Genomic DNA, 18,532 nt, shown 5'->3' with positions numbered 1-18,532 from the left:
TCACCTAAAGTTTTCGCGCATGCGTAGTGCCAGTGAAGTAGTTACAGGGACACGATGGCTGCGGACAGTACCTTGGCGCTGTCTCTGGTGGAGGAATTTGTGTCTGGACTGCAGGACAGCAAGGCCAAAGATGCAGCAAAAGGTAAAAGGCTTTCGTCGCGGTTTGCCGATGACATTTTTCATAAGAGTAACACCGGAGAGGCTGTAGAGCTGCTCTCCGAGGATGCGCAGCGAGACGTGATGGTTAACTAGCTAACTTAGCGCCACAACATCCTGTGTAGTGTTATAACCGCAAGATAAAGAGTAAGCATTCGCCGTGAAAATATATTTGCTCATTTTGTCGATGTAAATGCACACTCTGAATGTATACATCGAGTTTGAACACATTGCCACTTCACAAGGACTCTTAATTTGATGCTAGTCCGTAGTGGTTAAAGCACATGCTGGTTGCTAGCTGCTGAGTTTGTGTAAGGTAGCCTGTCAATGAACCCTGTGGCCTTACCTTTGAATTATAACCTGGTACAACTACTAGAGTTAAGAGCATGCGTGTTCTTGCATTGCTGTAGCTCATCACTTCACTTCACTAAACTTATTTGTTTGTTTGTTTGTTTGTTTGTTTGTTTGTTTGTTTTGTTCAGGTGTCAAAGATGGGAAGTTTACAGTTCTGCAGCTGGTGGAAGCACTGGGGTAAGCTGTGTTCATCGTCATGTCAGGGGAAAATATCAGCCCGAACCAGCCAGAGTTTGCAATTATATTCCTATCTAATATCAACTTCCATCTTCATTACCTTTCCTGTTAAAGGTCCAGTCTGACCAGTTCTCAGCCTCACACTCGAGCCCGAGGAGTCCTTCTGCTCTCTGAGGTTTTGCAGGAGTGCTATAGAGAGCTTACAGAGAGAGAAGGTACACCTTTCTCCTTCCATATACTGTGCCAGCATTGCACAGCTTCTTGCAAAGTGACAAATCAAAAATGCACTCAAATAACTACATTTTATATTCATATATGTCTTACGATGACGCTTATTCATGTCAAGGGGCGATCAGCACTCAGCATTTCTTCCTGTTCTTCTCCACAGTGGAAGTGCTTATTGCCTTCTATGAAAACCGTCTGAAGGATCATTATGTCGTCACACCTCCCGTCTTAAAGGGGCTAAAGGAGCTGGTTAGTCGTTCTTTGATAACATTTAGTTTCTGCTCAAATCTGCAAGTTCATTTCAGGCTGAGGGACTTTTTTTGAGAAGTTCCAGATGTGAAGGTTGTGGTTGTGGATTTCCTCTTACTGTTTTGTTAATGTACACCCCCCCCCCCCCCCCCAAATTCAGACAAAGTGTACAAACCTGCCTCCTGGCTCAGCTGTGTCCATGTTGAGGTCAGTGTTCCAGGACATCCACGTACAGGTGAGACTGTCATATTGTTGTACATTTAAAGTGTTATTCTGAGGAATAATGACAGTGCTGGGTTGATTTTTACCTACATAATGTCATAGTTTTAATACTTAGTTGTGAGCTTTGTTGTCTTTGTGTTCTTTAAAATGGGAATTGAAGAGAACATGGATTTTACAAAGACCGCATGGTGTATTTTACTTAACCAAAATTATTGCCAAGATCAAGTTGTTGCTTAGAAATAACTCACCTAACATCTATAACTAATCTAGGTCACTGTACTTGGAGGGTTATGCTAATGTTAAAAATTACATTTAAGCAATTTGCAGTGCACGAGTTTGCACCATTAATCAAAGAATTTATTATGATTAACCAAACAATTCACGTTTTATATTCCACATATGATGTCAACAGTTCCACTGTCTGAGTTGTTTTTTCTGACGTTAGTGGACATTTTGTGACTTTTCCTAGTTTTGCGGTGTTTGATTTTTCCGAAAGTAATGCATTTAAAACCTAATGTAGCACACTGTCGGAAACATCGTGCCACACTTGTTAGATGTTCTTGTTTCCTCTCTGTTATTGTTTTTGCTGGTAAAACTGACTCATCTAAAACCGTTCCTACTAATAACAAATGTATTTATTTCCCCTGCAGTCTCTGATGCTGTCAGAGAGAGCATGTGTTTACAGCATGCTTATCAACATCATGGAGACCAGAGAGGCGGGTAAGAGATTATGGTTTGATTCACAAAACCTCAGTTAACAGAGACAGAAAGCTCTGTGGAAGGAAGCAGGTCATGTTGAAATAACCGGTGATTTAAGAATTGAGCATGAGTTTTAAAAGTCGGACAATCTCACAGCAGTAATGGAAGGCGCTGACACGCTGTCCTCTGTTTGGCTAATATTTTAGGATAACAGCCATATGTAAAAAATGAAAATGGAGGGCTGACAGTGGAATAGTTGTGTTTAGCTACCAGCTGTTAAAATGGAAACGCTTACAGGAGGGATGGTACTGTGACCTGGGCTTTGTTCCAGAAAGCAGATTTAACAAACTTTAAATGTAAGCTCTGATTGTTTGGTTCCAGACCATGTTCACCGTGGCAACGGGCAAGACCCTCCTGTTTAATTCTGTGGATCATGTTTGATTGCGTTGTTTGTATTAACAACAGAAGAGGGGAAAAATATGATTTTTATATATATAAGTAGCAGAGATGTTTACTCATTTACACAGAATCATTTCATTATTATATATAAAAAAACAGCTGTGATCTAAATAGATTTTAAATGAGTTGTAAATCTTCGTTATTCAGCTGTGACCTGACATGTACAGCATGCAGGTTACAGCAACTGTAGATAAAACAGTTTAATTACAAACTGGTGATATTAATCCGATCCAGTAAGGCTGATTGTAGGTGATTTGTGGGGTTTAATGACTCTGTTTTAAACTATATTAAGAACACTGTCAGAGTCTTAAAAATCATTACACTCTTCTTCATCTCCAATATGATGATAATCAACATGACTAATCACAACATTCTAATCACGATTCAGACCGAGTCATCAAAGACTGATTTATCAAAGTAAACATGAATGAATCTTGCTGGGATCTCTGGCTCTGATATGAGCTTTGATATCTGCCCTCTGACTTAGGGAATGAAACGTCATACAGCTGCTTCAGGAGCAGTCAGAGTGTGTGTGTGTGTGTGTGTGTAGGTTAAATAAGAGGAAGTGAATGATTGAGAAGAAGATGCAATCATTAGAAAACTGACAAATCCCCTTAGTACCAATGTTTTTTTTAGCTGCTGTTACTTGTTTCTTCCATTTTAATATTTTAACTTCACATAAGAAAATTAATCTTGTGGGTTTTTTTGCTCTTCATGCCAAAATAATAATCATCCCCACCTGGAGATGGTAGTAAGCTTCACCGATACACCCTCACCAGCTTTCCTAGTTTTGAGGAAGAGACGGTTGGTTGTATAGTTCCTTTATCGTGGCACTCTCACGCAAGCCATTGTTAGTCATTGTGTGAACCAGTGTTTGTCTGTTGTGTTGCAAAACTTTTTTTTCCCCACATGATGTGTCCCTGCTTCGTTTCCCCACAGAACTTAAGGGTTTGGGTGCCGACTTTGTCTTCGGTTTTGTGCAGTCCATGGACGGGGAGCGAGATCCTCGCAACCTCTTGTTGGCCTTTCAGATTGCCAAAAACCTTATTCACAGAGGCTATGAGCTCGGTGAGAACACCATAATTTCTTCTCACCGTCACCTCTTCTGTATTTCTGTGCGTCCCTGACCTGCAGCTCACCTTTTTTCTGCCACAGTGATCAAACTGTAACTCCCATTCCTTTCCTATCTGCTGTCTCAGGTAAATTCACAGAGGAACTGTTTGAAGTGACGTCCTGCTATTTCCCAATCGACTTCTCCCCAGTAAGTCCCTGTTTACTCAGCTGGTTTGGACCGAGAACTGAGTGTAGCAGACATAAATGTCATCACTGACTTCCTGTGACCTCAGACAGACTCTGTAGGAAGTTATAACGCAGCGACTGCTCGCGAAAAGCAGCTCAATGTCACAGAGCATCACAGGTCTCTCTGGAGCAAAGCAGCACATGGGTGCAAAGCTTGTTGTGTATGTGACGTAAAACATCATGTAAAGTATAAGAACGGGCATATTTAACCATGTGTATTATTAAGCATTCAAGGCCAGCATCCCTCATCAGTCTAAACTGAAGAGGAAACAGGAAACAGTGCAGGATCAGCATTAGTTTCTGAACACTTTAGACAATATATCCCAACACATCAGTCGACAGATTGGATCATTTAGAAAATCTATTATTATACATTTGCATTGATCTATATGAGCATGCTATGATAGTCATAGTTTATATTTAATAATGATTATATTTACTGATTCACTAATTAGTGACCATTTTAAACCATAACATGTTACAAAGTTTTCGTTTTCACAGCAAATTTTGATTTAGCTTTAATCTTAATCTTCTGACTAAAACATCATTTAGTTTCATTCATAATTTAGGCGTTTAAGTTTTTATCAGCTAAATGTTGTAATGTTATCATAGACTAAATCTAAAGGTGACAAAAAGTGTAAAAGTTTGCTTCTGCCACTGAGTTATTTACAACTCATTTCATTTTTATTCGTTAATGAACATGTTGATACGTTAAACTGTAGTTTTTGTCCTTGTGCATTTTTTGTGTGTGTGTGTGTGGGGGGGGGGGGGGTGTTGATGAAAGCGAATGCATCAACAACCTCATTAGAATTATTGGTTGAGGAAATTAACACTGATGTTAGAACTCCTTGTAGGCCAAACTGGGATACATGTGACAACAACGTGTAATAAATATTGTTCATGTGTTGTAAAGCAATATAAGACAGAGATCTAAAGTTTAACCCTGTGAATTTTGGGCAGCATTTTTGCTTCACGATTGGTTGCCAGTTGATAATGACTGATCAGTGGTCTTTGAGATTACATTTTTATTGTATTATTTCAGGTATTAAATGAAATGCAAATGCAAGTCTGCAATAGCACGAGTCTTTCTGCATTTATATATTTGTGTTTGTCAGAAATATCGACACTCACCTTGGTGCTTGTATAACAAAAGAGACATCTTTCATATATGCATTGGAGTCTTTATATTCATTATTTGATAGCGCAGTGAAGAGGGACAGGAAACTGGGAGGGGGTGTGATGTACTTTCCATTATCTGTGAATGTTTGTAGGGTTCTGCATGTTTTAATAGACTTCTTAAATCTCTTCTCACTTCAGCCTCCTAATGACCCACATGGCATCACCAGGGAGGAACTGGTTCAGGCTCTGAGGGCCGTCCTTACTGGGACTCCAAATTTTGCAGAGGTGAGTGAAAGTATTATTTATTTGTTTTTTTCAAACGTCGTTTACTTTTTCTGTTTTGGAGCTTTTCCTCCTAAGCAAACTAAACGAAGGGCCTCTGCGCTAATATTTGTTGCTATCTTACAGTTTCTGTTACCTCTCCTCATCGAGAAGCTGGACTCAGACGTTCAGAGCGCAAAGCTGGACTCGCTGCAGACTCTGGTGAGAAACTCGTCTCTAAAAATGTTGTGTGCCTCCAGCTAAAACAGGAGCTTACAGTTCAGATATAAACATTTGACTGTCAGCTGCACAGAGTATGCATGAGTAAAGGTGAATGATGCACAGCTCACGATTCCCTTAAGCAGCAGAGTCGTTTGTCACAAGTGGTCCAGCGCAGAGTCATGTAGATAAATTGTGATTATTTTTACATTTTCAGGCTGCTTGTGTGTCACAGTATGAACACAAGCATGTGGCTGAATTCCTGCAGGGACTGTGGACAGCAGTACGCAGAGAGGTCTGTTTGAGATCAGTTTTTAAATGTAAATAGCAGTAGTACTTGTAGTACTTATTTTGTGCCTTGGCTCTGTTAAGACATATTTTAATATCTTGTAGCTGGTCTTTATTCGGTGTGGTGTGATTTTAATTTCTGTTTTTAGCTCGTTTTGACCCACTCCACCCTCATAAAAAACATAGGCACATTTAAGGCCAGTAGTGCTTTCTGAAACACCAAATACTAGGTTTCTTTTGTAGCATTAAGCGAATGAAGACCTCACTGCTGTTTAACTAACAACAGCAGAGTCAAGTTAAGTTGTGCTTGTTGTGTCGTTGCAGGTGTTTCAAACCTCCAGCGAGAGGATCGAGTCTGCAGGCCTCGCTGCTCTTACCGCACTCACTTCCTGTCTGTCTCGCTCAGTCCTCAGCTCTGACTCTGAGGACTCCCTCAGCACATTCCTGGATTTCATTCTCACAGGTAAAATGCAGCTTTGTTATGCATGCATGAAAATGTGAAAAAAGGTACATTTGTTCCAGAAAGAAACATAGAAATGAAATTCTGTATACTGACGAGGAGGAATATGGCACTATGTAGTACAGTACACTGGGGAGGAAGTTGGCAGGAAACTTTTTTTTTAAATATATATACTGTGTATACCACCACAACTTTTTCATAACCTAATATATCATGTTTGCTGTCTAACAGATTGATTGTACAGGTGGGTTGAAAACACAATATTTGAGTCTTAGGGCCGGGTCCAAAAGGCCTAGATCCCAACTCCTATGGCAACAATCACTTGCTATGGAAAAATTGGTACTTCTCAAGGCCCCCTGAGGCTGACTTCAGTGTTAAAATTCCCAACATGACACCATGAAATGCATTTTTACAACCTGTTAGAAAAAGTGTTCTACCCGCTGCTTTTTAAATACAGCAGATATATTTGGATACTGTTGTAAAGTTAGGGTCGTGGCCTCTCTGACTGACAGATGTCTACACAGATAGCTGTAGCCAGGGGTTCTCTGCCAGGCCTTTGTGAGCTTTTTAGACTTAGCATTAGCTAATAACTTAGCAACCCCCTCTTGCCTAAATACTAAACACTTTTAGCTCCAGAAAAAACAACAGTGCAGTGACCAAAATTGCTAATGTTGAGGCTTTATAATGAGGAGCCCAAAAAACTGAGGGTGATGTCACAGTTACTGGGTCCATCTTTTATTTACAGTCTATACAGTCAACGTAAACACACTGTAATTGTCAGCGGTTCTTTGGAAGAAATCAGTATTTATTGTTAAACGTAGTTTTAAACAATGAGTCTCTGAGACATTCAAATGGGTCTTGTGTTGTACTGTGTTGTGCTTTTTTTCAGACTGCAAACATCACCTGTGTGAACCAGACTTAAAGCTTGTATGGCCGAGCGCAAAGCTCCTCCAAGCCGCCTGCAGCGCCTCCACTAGTGCGAGTCACATCATTACAGCTGCTGTCATGCCATCGCTACTTGAGCAATATAACAACAGAGCACAGGTAATAGAGACAGCTGATGTCTACATGTTTAACTGGTTTAATATTGGGCTATTTAAGTATGGGTAGAGTAGAGAGAATGTGTTGTATGAGAACTCTAGAGCCTGTTTTCTTTGATTAACATCTGGATTTTTATGTTTTTGTTTTGTTTTTAACACAACTAAGTCCATGATCACATCTGTTTCTCTCTCTGTGCAGTGTTCCCATAGAAGGACATTACTGGAGGTGGTGCAGCGATTTATCCATTCAGTAAAAAACTGCCAGTCTTCAGACAATGGTGAGTGCTGTGTTCACTGCTGTTTTTCCCTCTTCTAGTCACCGCTGCATCTCATTAAACTTCAACATCGGCCATAAAATCTTGAAATTATAGCTCTTCATTTGTTACTCTACATTTCAGATATGCACGTCCTCGATCCTGTAAATATTTGAATCTTCTTGACTGTGACTTTGCTGATATATATCAAACAGTTTTGTTTGTCTTTTGTTTGAACTGAGTCAAGCTAAAACATTCAGTCCAGTGACCAAAGAAAAACTTTACTTGGTTACGGCTGTTGACCTTTAATCATTGTCAGTTTCTGTGTGTTTACACTGTAATTGTCACAAACTTCAAACAGTTATAGTGTGGTTAAAAAAAAAAAGATAACTGTTTACTTGCTGCTTGACTGTGACCAAGGGAACTACAGCTTTGACCTCCTCTGTTTCTCGTAACTGCGTTTCGTCTCTTTACTTCAGATGAGAGTGTGTTTTTAGCCTTCCGAGAATCTCTGTGCGGCGTCGTGTTTTCTGCTCTCTCTGAGAACAACTCCAGCCTGCAGATCACTGCCACCTCTGTGCTCACATCACTGGCACAACAAGCAGGTACTTAAATTTAAAAATATATAATTGCTTAAAAGCGTTATAACAGAGTCAGACGTTTTTCACGAATGTTGTAAATATTTTCCCCTTGTTCAGGTCTGCTGTTAGAATCTGATATTGAGCTAGCTCTTGATCATCTGACCAGACTGCTGCTGATTGAAGAGGATGACAGAGTCAGGTGAGCTTTCGTTTCTCTTTGATGCTCCCTGTTATCTATTTGAATCCCGTTCATCCTGACACCTCTCTTGTGTTTGTCTTGTTTCTGCCTCCAGTCTTGCTGTGGCGGAGTGTGCTGGAGCCTTAGCGCAGCTGCACCCGGCACTCGTCATCTCCAAACTGATTCCAAGACTAAAGAACGAGATGTATACTGGTAAGCTGCTGAAAATATCATGTATTTTAGGCACAGGAACACATACAAGTAGTGTTTATGTGACCTGGCCCTCCTGTCTGTTCAGAGCCCATGAATCAAGACCAAGGGGAGGCTTCTGAACTACATTCCCATCATGCAGTGCGTCAGCGGTGTTTGTCAGCTCTGGCTGCAGTGTCCATCCAACCCAGTGTTGTCCAGGAGAGCACACCTGTCCTCCTGGAGGTCCTTCGTTCAGCACACACAGGTAATCTGGCAAAAAAGATGCTTTTTATTTTAGCTTCAAGTACTTATATTTATATATAGTATGTTTATAACTGATCAGTGGGTCATGGTGCAAATTTACAATCACACATCACTTCACTGGAGTTAGTCTCCAAATTCAAAAAGCTTTACCAAAGCGTGTTGTTGTCCTATGAAATGCTCTAAGGTTAACACCTCTGTGACATCTTGTTCATTTCAGGTGATGTTAGTTTTTCAGTGGATGAGGTGGTGCTGACGTGCCGCAGCCTTCAGAGAATAGCAGAGCAGGTCCAGGACACCGAGGAAGCGGGACGCTGCTTCCACAACATCATCATCCCACACCTGTTGTCTCTGGCGCTCCAGGCAGCACTGCAGGGTGAGAAAGGATCAGTGAAAGGATTGACCAGCTTCATCTTACGTCATCAAAATAGTTTTAATTTGAATCTTCTCAGTATAACTTATGAATTAACAGACTTCCATCCATTGAGTCCTGAAGCTACAGTTATATTTTTCTAACAACTGAATTGAGCTTTCATTTGTAAAACGTGTTCATGTCAAAAACATTTAGTCCCCCAACTTTAAAAAACAATTGCTCTTCAGGTGAGGGATCATCTGGAACTCCTAGTCCTCTGGTAGAGGAGGTGGTCTTGTCTGCCATGGTTCCTGTCATCAGCACTTCCTGCTCCAGACTGCAGCCCACGTCAGTAATCTTGTTCACCTCTTGGCCTGATTTTATTTTGTCTTTTGACACATTTACACATAGTAAATGTTGTTATTCTTATCACACCTAGTGTCTCTAAATGCAGAGATAAACAAAACAAAGTTGCACTAAAAGTAGCTTGTACTTGCTGTATTTCCTCCTTTGTGTCACACCTGCTGATCTAAATATACTATTTCCTGTCTGTTTCACAGTCTCTCTTTTTTTCTTCTTTGCGAATGCCTTTGATTTGTTTGCACAATGCAGAGCGTACTTTTTGATGAGGTGTGTGTGGCTTCCTTTCAGCCTGGCGGGGCAGACGGCGTCGAGAGCTGTGTCTCTCTTCCTGGATGGCGATGTCTCTTTTTTGCCTGACAACTCGTTCCCTTCACACATGCAGCTTCTCAAGGTCTGTTTTTGTCTGTGCTCATTTATTTTATGTATTAAATATTAGTGACTGTATAATTAGAGTTTATAAAGAATCAGACGGTATACAAACTGATGCAGTCAACACAAATGTCAAGGCAGTGTTGTGTTCTGGATGGCTTTTTCTGATTTTAAGCTTTCTAAAATAAACAATGCCAGAACTACATATAGGGTCATAAATGTACATAACCATTCATCTATTCTCTTCAGTGGGGGGCGGAGCCTATCTCAGCTGTCTTAAGCTGGGCATACACTGTGCAATTTTTTTTTCAGTTGCGTTATTCAGCTCCTGCTCAAACTGTACGATTGACTCGCAGAGGTTAGAAGTTCGTAGGTCACGATGCAGGTCTCACACTATACGGCCCGATGCTCTGATGCGACCTGAGTGCTCACACTGTGCGTCCATAACATGAAGGTTATAACATAAAATCTGTCTCTCGCTCTCCCTCTCTGTCTTTCACTCACACAGACACACCACCACCATCAACTTTGCTAAATTGCTCATGAAAAACATTGATCAGGCAGCTGTGATTGAGCAGCAGCGTAGATCCAACTATTTTCATGGTCAGAGCGGTCGTGATAACTTCGTGAGGCCACATCGAAAAGGCTCAGATGAGCTTGCCAAAGTTCTACAAGGTGTGCTTTCATCGCTTGTGTCCAGATCACATGCCGCACTGCCGTGCTGCTCCACCTTTTCACTTTCATTTCTGTGTTTGTGCGTGCACAGTGTGAGAGGCTGCGGTGACACCCTCACGAAGGCCGACAGGATTTCAAACACGTTTGATTTTCTTACGACTAGGGCTGCCACAAACGATTATTTTGATAGTCGACTAGTCACCGATTATTTATGCGATTAGTCGACTAATCAGATCATCATCCACTGGACGTAAAACTACAGCTTATTGCACCAGCAGCATCTGCTCTTATATAACTATCATTAGCTTACAGCTTTAAGTGTGTAAGGTCTGTGCTAACTAAAAATAAAGACAAGATGATAGTTTATTCAATTTTAATGAAATTTGCAGATTGTTTCGGTGAAGTTTAATGAACTCCTTGCTTTCTAAAATATAACAGGACAACGGAGTATATTCTCCAGCATCTCACACTTTTGATAATCAGCTGTCTGCTTGACGTTTATTCAGCTGTGTAAAAACTATAACTTTAATCTCAGACAAACCGATTTACTCAGGAACAAATAAAATACTAAAAAAGCCAAACAACAACATTTTTAATTTATCTAAGTGACTCATATATATTTAACCTGAGTAGCGAAAGATGGCGGTGGGTTAGAAAACAATTTGCCGGGAGTCCGGTGTTCTCACCGCGCTAGTGACCTAGCCCCCGGCTAGCTATCCAGCTGGTGGGTAACAGACGTCTCCGAAAACGTCGGAGCGCTTTTGAAAATATGTGGTGTCCTGATAAACTGAGCCGATATTTGAGGTTTACACAGCTACATTCTCGCCTGAAAATACGTTAAACGTTTATTTTCTGACCCAGAAAGAATAATAAGAGTAATATTAAAACTAACTAGCTGCCGCCATTGTTGGAAACTAAGCTGGGCCGCGCTATGATTTCTGGGACACAGCTGCTTCTTCTTCTTCTTCGGGGTTTAACGGCAGCTGGCATCCTTGTACATGCAGTGCTGCCATCTTCTGTTTCAGTCCGTTATTACACTCTTAAATCCTGCTACTTATTCCTGCGTCTTTTGGGATCTTACAAAGCTTCAAACGACGCGTCGACTATTAAATCAGTCGTCGACGATTTTGATAGTCGACGTAATCGTGACTAGTCGACAAATCGTGGCAGCCCTACTTACGACCAAGCGATTGATGATCGGGAGCTGGTTGTGAGGTGTTAATCGCTTCTCGTTACCCCATGTTTACAACACGATGCACGACACACGATTAAGGCGAAACTCGGCCAACCCCCAAAACGGTCGCACGACTGAAAACTGCTCAAAATGGGCCAAAAACCGCACAGTGAATGCCCAGCATTAGAGGCAGGGACCCTGGACAGGTCGCAGGGTTAACACGTAGAGACAAACAACCATTCACACTCACGTTCACACCTATGGGCAATTAACCTAAACACCCAACTGGGTATATGCATATTTTTACAATGTTTTTATTTCAGAAAAGCTCAAGTGAAAAGTCATTTGTTTAGTTTTTATTTATTTATTTTTATTTGTTTATCTCTTAAATGTGTGTTTTGCCATTATTTGACTTGAGAAAAAGAGCAGTTGACAAAAGTATTGAAAGCACATTAATGCCAACATTCACATTCCATTATGAGTAGAAGCAAGCTTTAAACTGGAACCACTCCATCAGGTCACGTCTCGGGTAACAAGTGTGATTACTTTTCTCAGAAGCAGGAGGGGGATTCCTGGAGCCTGTCTCGGCTGGTTTGTCTGCTTATGGGCAGTGTGTGTTCTCTACCTCGCGGCGTGAGTCTCATGTTAAACAACTAATTCAGATTTCCGTTAAATTTAAAGAAATAAATAAAAACTTTTAGGAAATGTATGTTGAAGTTTGTTTTGACAGTGTTAAGTATCGTCTGCAGGTGGAGGTGCCCCAGATTGACAAACTGCTGTCGGCACTGGAGGAGATGAGCTGCACTTGCAGCCACCCGCTGTCATACACGTCAGCTGCAAAGTGCTTTGCTGGCCTGGTCAACAAGAAACCACAGGGTCAGTTTGTGTCCTGTCACAGCTTGGCTTTTATTAAATCTAAAAGCTTTAGATCATTTATTAAAACATTTTCTGTTTCTTCTTCAGGAGATTCCCTCGACAGCCTAATTCAGAGGACAGTGAAGAGAGTGTGCAGCGAGCTGGACTCACCTTCATCCTCTGTTCACACTCAGGCATTTACACTTATGATCTGGGTAAGAGTGACTGTGTCTGTACTGCTCACTCCTAATCATCAGCGCATTAAGAGCTTTTACTTGTTTCACCACTCACCTTACAAATCTTTTTCAGAATGATAGTAAGGTTGTGCTTGTCCGCAGGTTTCCAAGGCTCTGCTTCTGCGATACCACCCTCTGTTCACAACACTGACCGACAAGGTACAAAACTGAGCAGCACACAGTGGAGCTTTCATGCTTACTGTGTTTTTAGTGGAAAACACATTTGGTGTTACTCTCTTTTCTGTGTACCTCGCAGCTCTTCTCTCTGCTCGACGATGCCGGTTTAGGTCCGATGGCGGCGGCAGACGGCTTCTCTCTACTCATGAGTGACTCCACCGACGTCCTGAACAGAGCTTGCCACGCTGATGTACGCATCATGTACCGCCAGCGCTTCTTCAGCGAGAACAAAGCCAAGCTGGTGCAAGGGTTCAACGCTGCACCCCAAGGTAAAGGCACCAGGACAGTCGAACCTACACAAACAATTTACAATTTACTTTGCCTTGTTTGGTATCATCCTTTTCAGCACAACCTCACGTGTCTGAATTTACAGTTATGTTTTCATTTTGACATACTGTATTAACACAATTGATCTAAAATCAGGCAAAAACATAAAATCAGAGTAGAAAAAGTTCTATTTTTTTACTGTAGCAACCACAAACATGTTTATTTAATCATATTTCATAACTTTAAATGCAAATATAAATTGTCAATTTTAAAATCATATGCACAAGTTTTGTCTTAAGCAGAGAGTGCTTGCTAGCGCTGTCCTTAGAGAGTAAAGGTGACGAAACTACTCAGGAAAAAACGCAGCGTATATATTGTTTATCATGACTCTGGTTTTACGTGGCCTATCAACACAATTTAAAAACTGGTATAGATCACATTGTTGCTTTCTTAAAGTAGTCATGGTAAGCCAATCGCAGTCAAACAGCAGCACTCATACGATTAATTACCCCCTAGCTACAGGTGTTTTGCCAAAAAGTGATCGTCTGCCAGAAAGTGATTGCCGTCCGCGGGAGCACGCGCAGCTGCTTAAAGCTGTAGCGCCCAGATTACTTACAGCTACTTCCGTGCAACTGATATAAAGTGCGGTAAGCTGAACACAGCTTCAGCCGTCTGTTTGTTGAAAAATAGTAACGCGACCGCATTTTCTTGTTAGTAACGGTAACGGCGTTGTAACGATAGAAATAGTAATTAGTTAGATTAGTTAGTAACGCCGTTACTTGTAACGCCATTATTCCCATCACTGCCGTTAATGTTTAGAAGCAAAAAAAGAAACAGCTTTTTATTCTTGAGTACTGCAAATATTGCACCAATAGTTTCTTTGGATGGAGGAGACTTAAAGGGAAAATAGCAAAAGTCTTAGCCAACACATGATGTTCAGGTTTAGAAGTGTTATTCACTAGACCTACTAATTAGAGTGCAGTAGCAGTGCTCAGATGTACAAGATTACTGAAAATAAATGTGTAAAAAATGTTTCACCATTAGCAGAAACATATAAAACTACACGTGTGAGCTGTTTAGTCCAGACATTTATATTACAGTGGTGTAAAAAAAAAAAGTTCCTGATTTTCTAGTGTTTTGCATATTTGTCACGCTTACATTTTTCAGATCATCAGACAAATGTTAATATCAGACAAAGATACCCAGAGTAAATACAAAGTGCAGTTTTTAGATGATGATTTCATTGATTGAGAGAGAAACGTCCAAACTCTCCTGGTCCTCTCCGAAAAAGTAATTGCCCCTCCTGCTAAACTATGAATTAACTGCGGTTAACCACATTTTGTGGAAAGATGAGTTCAGTTTTACTAAACACACTGAGGCCTGATTACTGGCAGACCTGTTGAATCAAGAAATCACTTTATTAGAAGCTGTTTGACAAAGTGAAGCAGGCTGAAAGATCTCAAAAAGCAACACATCGTGCCACCATCTGAAGAAACACCTGAGATACAAAATCCCTGACATCTATCAGTCTGGCAGGGGTTCTAAGGCTTGGGGACTCGATTGAACCACAGTAAGAGCCATCATACACAAATAAAGAAAACTTGGAACAGTGGTGAACCTTCCCAGGAGTAAGCGGCTGACCAAAATTACCCCAAGAGCGCAGCGACGACACATCCAAGAGGCAAAAACAACACTGAAGAACTGCAGGCCTCACTTGTCTCAGTTAAAGTCAAGAGTTCATGATTCAACATTAAGAAAGAGACTGAGAAAAAATGGCCTCGGGGGGGGGGGGGGGGATATCAAGGAGAAAAGCACTGCTGACCAAAAGGAGGATAAAGGCCAGTCACACATTCGCCATTAAAAATCTTGATGATTCCCAGGACTTCTGGAAAAAAAACGTTCTTTGGACTGATGAAACAAAAGTGGAACTTTTTGGGAAGGTGTCTGTCTGTTCTGCAGCAGGTAAATGATCCAAAACACACCAGAAAGTCCACCTCCGAATGCCTCATGAAAAACAAAGGGCAATTCACAGCAATTACAACTATTCTGCAAAGATGAGTGAGTCAAAAATCCTCCACAGTGGCAGTTATCGCAAATGCTTAATTACAGTTGTTGCCACTAAGGTTTGCCCAACCAGTTATTAGGTTAGGGGCTCAATCACTTTTTCTAACAGGGCCAATAAGGTTTTGATATTTTTCTTCACTTCCTTCACTTAAAAACTGCATTTTGTGTTTACTTGTGTTATATTTGATTATCTGAAACATTTAAGTGTCACAAACATCAAGAAAAAAAAAAAAGGAATTTGTCACCAAAAACTGATGAAGACAAAGATTTCCATGCTTTAAACCCTGTTTGATCAGTGTATATACAAGATTCAGAATGTAATGTTTTTGGTTTATTTGTGTATTGTTTGTTTCCACCAGAGAAGAAGCCCAACTACCTGAAAGCTTTATCTAACATCGTCAATAAGCTGCCCAAGCAGGTTCAAGTCACTGAACTTCCAGCGGTGAGTAACACAGAGCAGCTCTGATGCTCGTAAGAAATGACTCGAGCTGGTAGGTGCCTGTAATCATCAAAGTCCTGTTCCTGTGCAGCTTCTTTCTCTGCTGCTGGAAGCCTTGTCGGGTCCTGATCAGGACATTCATCTGACAACTCTGTCCTGTCTGGAGCCCGTCCTCGTCAACCCACCACAAGTTCTCATACAGCAGCTGGAAGCTTTGGTCAACAGGCTGCTGGCCCTCCTCTGCAGTCCAGCTATGGTTAGTTAGATCACCACAGTCTGTTCACTAACTATTCAGTCTCCTCAAGATTATAAACTGTTGTTTTGTTTTAGTATTTAATGCTGTAAGTGCTCTACAAAAAGCCTACCTTCATTATTGGACTGTATAAGTTCATTAAATGATGACAGTGTTTTTTCCTTTACACTGCAGAGTGTACGGATTGCTTCGCTGTCCTGCATCAGCGCTCTTTCCTACTTCCCTGTACATGAGGTAAAACGTACCATCTTTGAATACTTTGGTTTCAACCTCCATAAGATTTTTTTTAATTCCTAATTTGTGTGTTTTATCTTTAACTGTTTGAAAAACTTTAAATTCAACCAGTTTATTGAAATGTGTTTTTGTTTTACAAAAGCTGAATAAGGACTCACAAACATAAACTACGGTTCCTGAACATGGAAACATTTAGCAATCAGACTGAATTGACCAATCTGACTAAATGCAGTCAGTTATATTGAAGCTAATTACTAAAGGAGTCTTTATGATTGTTGGATTTCACCACAATGTTTGAGTCAGAGAATTACAAGCTACAAATTTGTCATCGTGTGACACTATTGATCCTCATAAGTCAAATTTCTGTATTTTCCCTCCTGGACATAGTGCTGTTTATCAATGGCATTTGTGCTTGGTTGCCAAAAGTACCGTTAAATGTATTTGAGAAGCTCAGCAGTGATGTTTCTCTCTAGAAATCATGAGTTTTTTTGTGAGCAGCTCCATGTGGGACCTGTTTTCTGTCTACTGTGTACTTAAACCAATGAGAAACATTACAGCTCAGCCGAGATGAGCACCATTAATATTTACATCCTGTCACCCACTCATGAGCATAACAGGATTTCGTGGTGAACTGCCCCTTTAAGGCCTTAGAAGAAGAGTCCGTGATTCTAATCGTCACTTTTCCCAACATTTTTTCAACAGGAAACTTGTATAAAAAGTGTAATGTTAACATATTAATTGCTTTACCGATTTTTTTTCCTCCTATCTGTGTGTGATTTAAGGTGTTGCCATTTCGGGCCCGAGTACTTCGAGCGCTCGCCAAACCTCTGGATGACAAGAAGAGGCTGGTGAGGAGGGAGGCAGTTCAGGCCAGAGCACAGTGGTAAGAACTACCTTTTCCTATTAAAGATGGACTCCTCTAAAAAATCCAAAAACAAGTGATTTATCTAGAAGACATGTCAGCTTGTGATTATACTGATGTTACTCTAACTCTTTTCCTAGTCCTGTGAATCTTACTAGCATGTAAACAGGTGCCATAGCATTTAGTAAAGCATGTGTTTATGGCTATTTCTCTAACTGTCCCTGTAGGTTCCTCTTAGGAAGTCCTGGTGGAAGATGATTTCCCCCCTAATCGCCACCAAATTACAGATACCAAGTAGCACTCAACTCACTCAACGGCTCACCCTCTGCGGGTCAGCTCTCCAGCAGCCTCCACCCTCGAGGATCTCCCAGCTTCCTTCTGCCCCTCCTACTCTTCCCCTTTATACTGAAATGTTTTAACTGTCTGTATTTTCACAAACGCACAAGACTGTATAGACTAACGCACATAAATCTGATGGCAGAGCTTAGTCAAAAGAATGAAATGAGTGTTTTGTTATTACGCCTCATGAATATTGTTGTCCTGTTGGACCAAACAGTCACATGAAATGAGATGACGCCATTTTGATTGGGAAATATTTCACTGCTGAAGGTGCAAAAATTTCAAAATGAGATTTTAGGCGTATTTATATTTTAGGTTTTACAGCTGGTAAAATCATATATGCATTAAGGTCATAATCATAATGAAGGGACACTGGTTTGGTCAGCTAACAAAATAACAAAAACCACTTACAAAGATCATGTAATCATTTGTGTTTCTTCAGAATGTCTCAAATCTAGTGTTACTGTCCTGAGATCATGAACATCTGTCAGTAGGCACCATAATGAGGTAGTGCCAGGGAATTGGATTTTTCAGCTCCTGTATAAAAAGAAGCAATTTTTTTTCCCACTGCATATAAAAGCAGAGAGCGTGACGCTGACAAGGCGTCGGTGTGACGCTAGATCTGCCTCGATGCCTTTTAAGTAGCAGCCATTATTTCAGCAGATTTGAGAACTGTAACGTAGCAGAAACTTGGATACTTAACAGTGGTTAACACACTGTGTCCCAGCAATTTCACACTGCAGACAAAGCAGGCACCTACTCCAGTCTTGGAACCACTTTTCTTCCAACCCCCACAGCAGTGGAAGACACATCAGTGACCTTTTTACACTCTCATGTGAATGTATACCTGAGCAGTGACGTCTCTAACCGATGTTGAGACTTGCTAGAATATGAATGTGCCAACTGTTCATGGATCGAGCGTGAAAGCTTCCGCTGACTGAAATGTTAGGATACTTTTTACAGAATGAAATATCCGTTTAGGTTAATGTACTTTTGTTTGGCTTTTAAGTTATGTGAACGTCATGTTCAACATCTGCCTTGTATTCTGTTAATATTAAATCATAAATGTTGGCTGACTTTGGACCTCACATCAACTTATGCCAAGAAAACAAGACAATATTTAAGATGTCATTAAACCTTTGTTTACACTGAAATTTCACTCGTGTCTGTCTGAATATCG

At 40.8% G+C, this 18,532-nt stretch overlaps 1 protein-coding gene across 1 annotated transcript; it reads left to right on the top strand.

Moving 5' to 3' along the window:
- The first annotated feature begins 8 nt into the window (after window positions 1-8).
- On the top strand, window positions 9-18,506 carry mms19 (MMS19 homolog, cytosolic iron-sulfur assembly component). Its single transcript, XM_085415856.1, has 31 exons — window positions 9-142; window positions 639-687; window positions 802-902; window positions 1,076-1,161; window positions 1,322-1,396; window positions 2,034-2,103; window positions 3,481-3,609; window positions 3,741-3,802; window positions 5,158-5,244; window positions 5,368-5,442; window positions 5,657-5,734; window positions 6,052-6,190; window positions 7,077-7,231; window positions 7,427-7,505; window positions 7,961-8,086; window positions 8,180-8,261; window positions 8,356-8,453; window positions 8,539-8,697; window positions 8,914-9,069; window positions 9,294-9,393; window positions 9,697-9,799; window positions 12,182-12,259; window positions 12,376-12,502; window positions 12,590-12,696; window positions 12,820-12,876; window positions 12,974-13,163; window positions 15,585-15,667; window positions 15,756-15,920; window positions 16,092-16,151; window positions 16,934-17,034; window positions 17,241-18,506. The coding sequence occupies exons 1-31, from the start codon at window positions 55-57 to the stop codon at window positions 17,269-17,271; spliced, it is 3,096 nt and encodes a 1,031-aa protein (XP_085271982.1). The 5' UTR covers window positions 9-54; the 3' UTR covers window positions 17,272-18,506.
- Window positions 18,507-18,532: the final 26 nt, after the last annotated feature.

The sequence above is a fragment of the Rhamphochromis longiceps genome, linkage group LG8 (assembly GCF_057381845.1).
Source record: "Rhamphochromis longiceps isolate RC_006_pf linkage group LG8, R_longiceps_female_GT1.1, whole genome shotgun sequence".
NCBI classification, from domain to species: domain Eukaryota; kingdom Metazoa; phylum Chordata; class Actinopteri; order Cichliformes; family Cichlidae; genus Rhamphochromis; species Rhamphochromis longiceps.
This window is presented reverse-complemented; position numbering and strand designations above follow the sequence as displayed.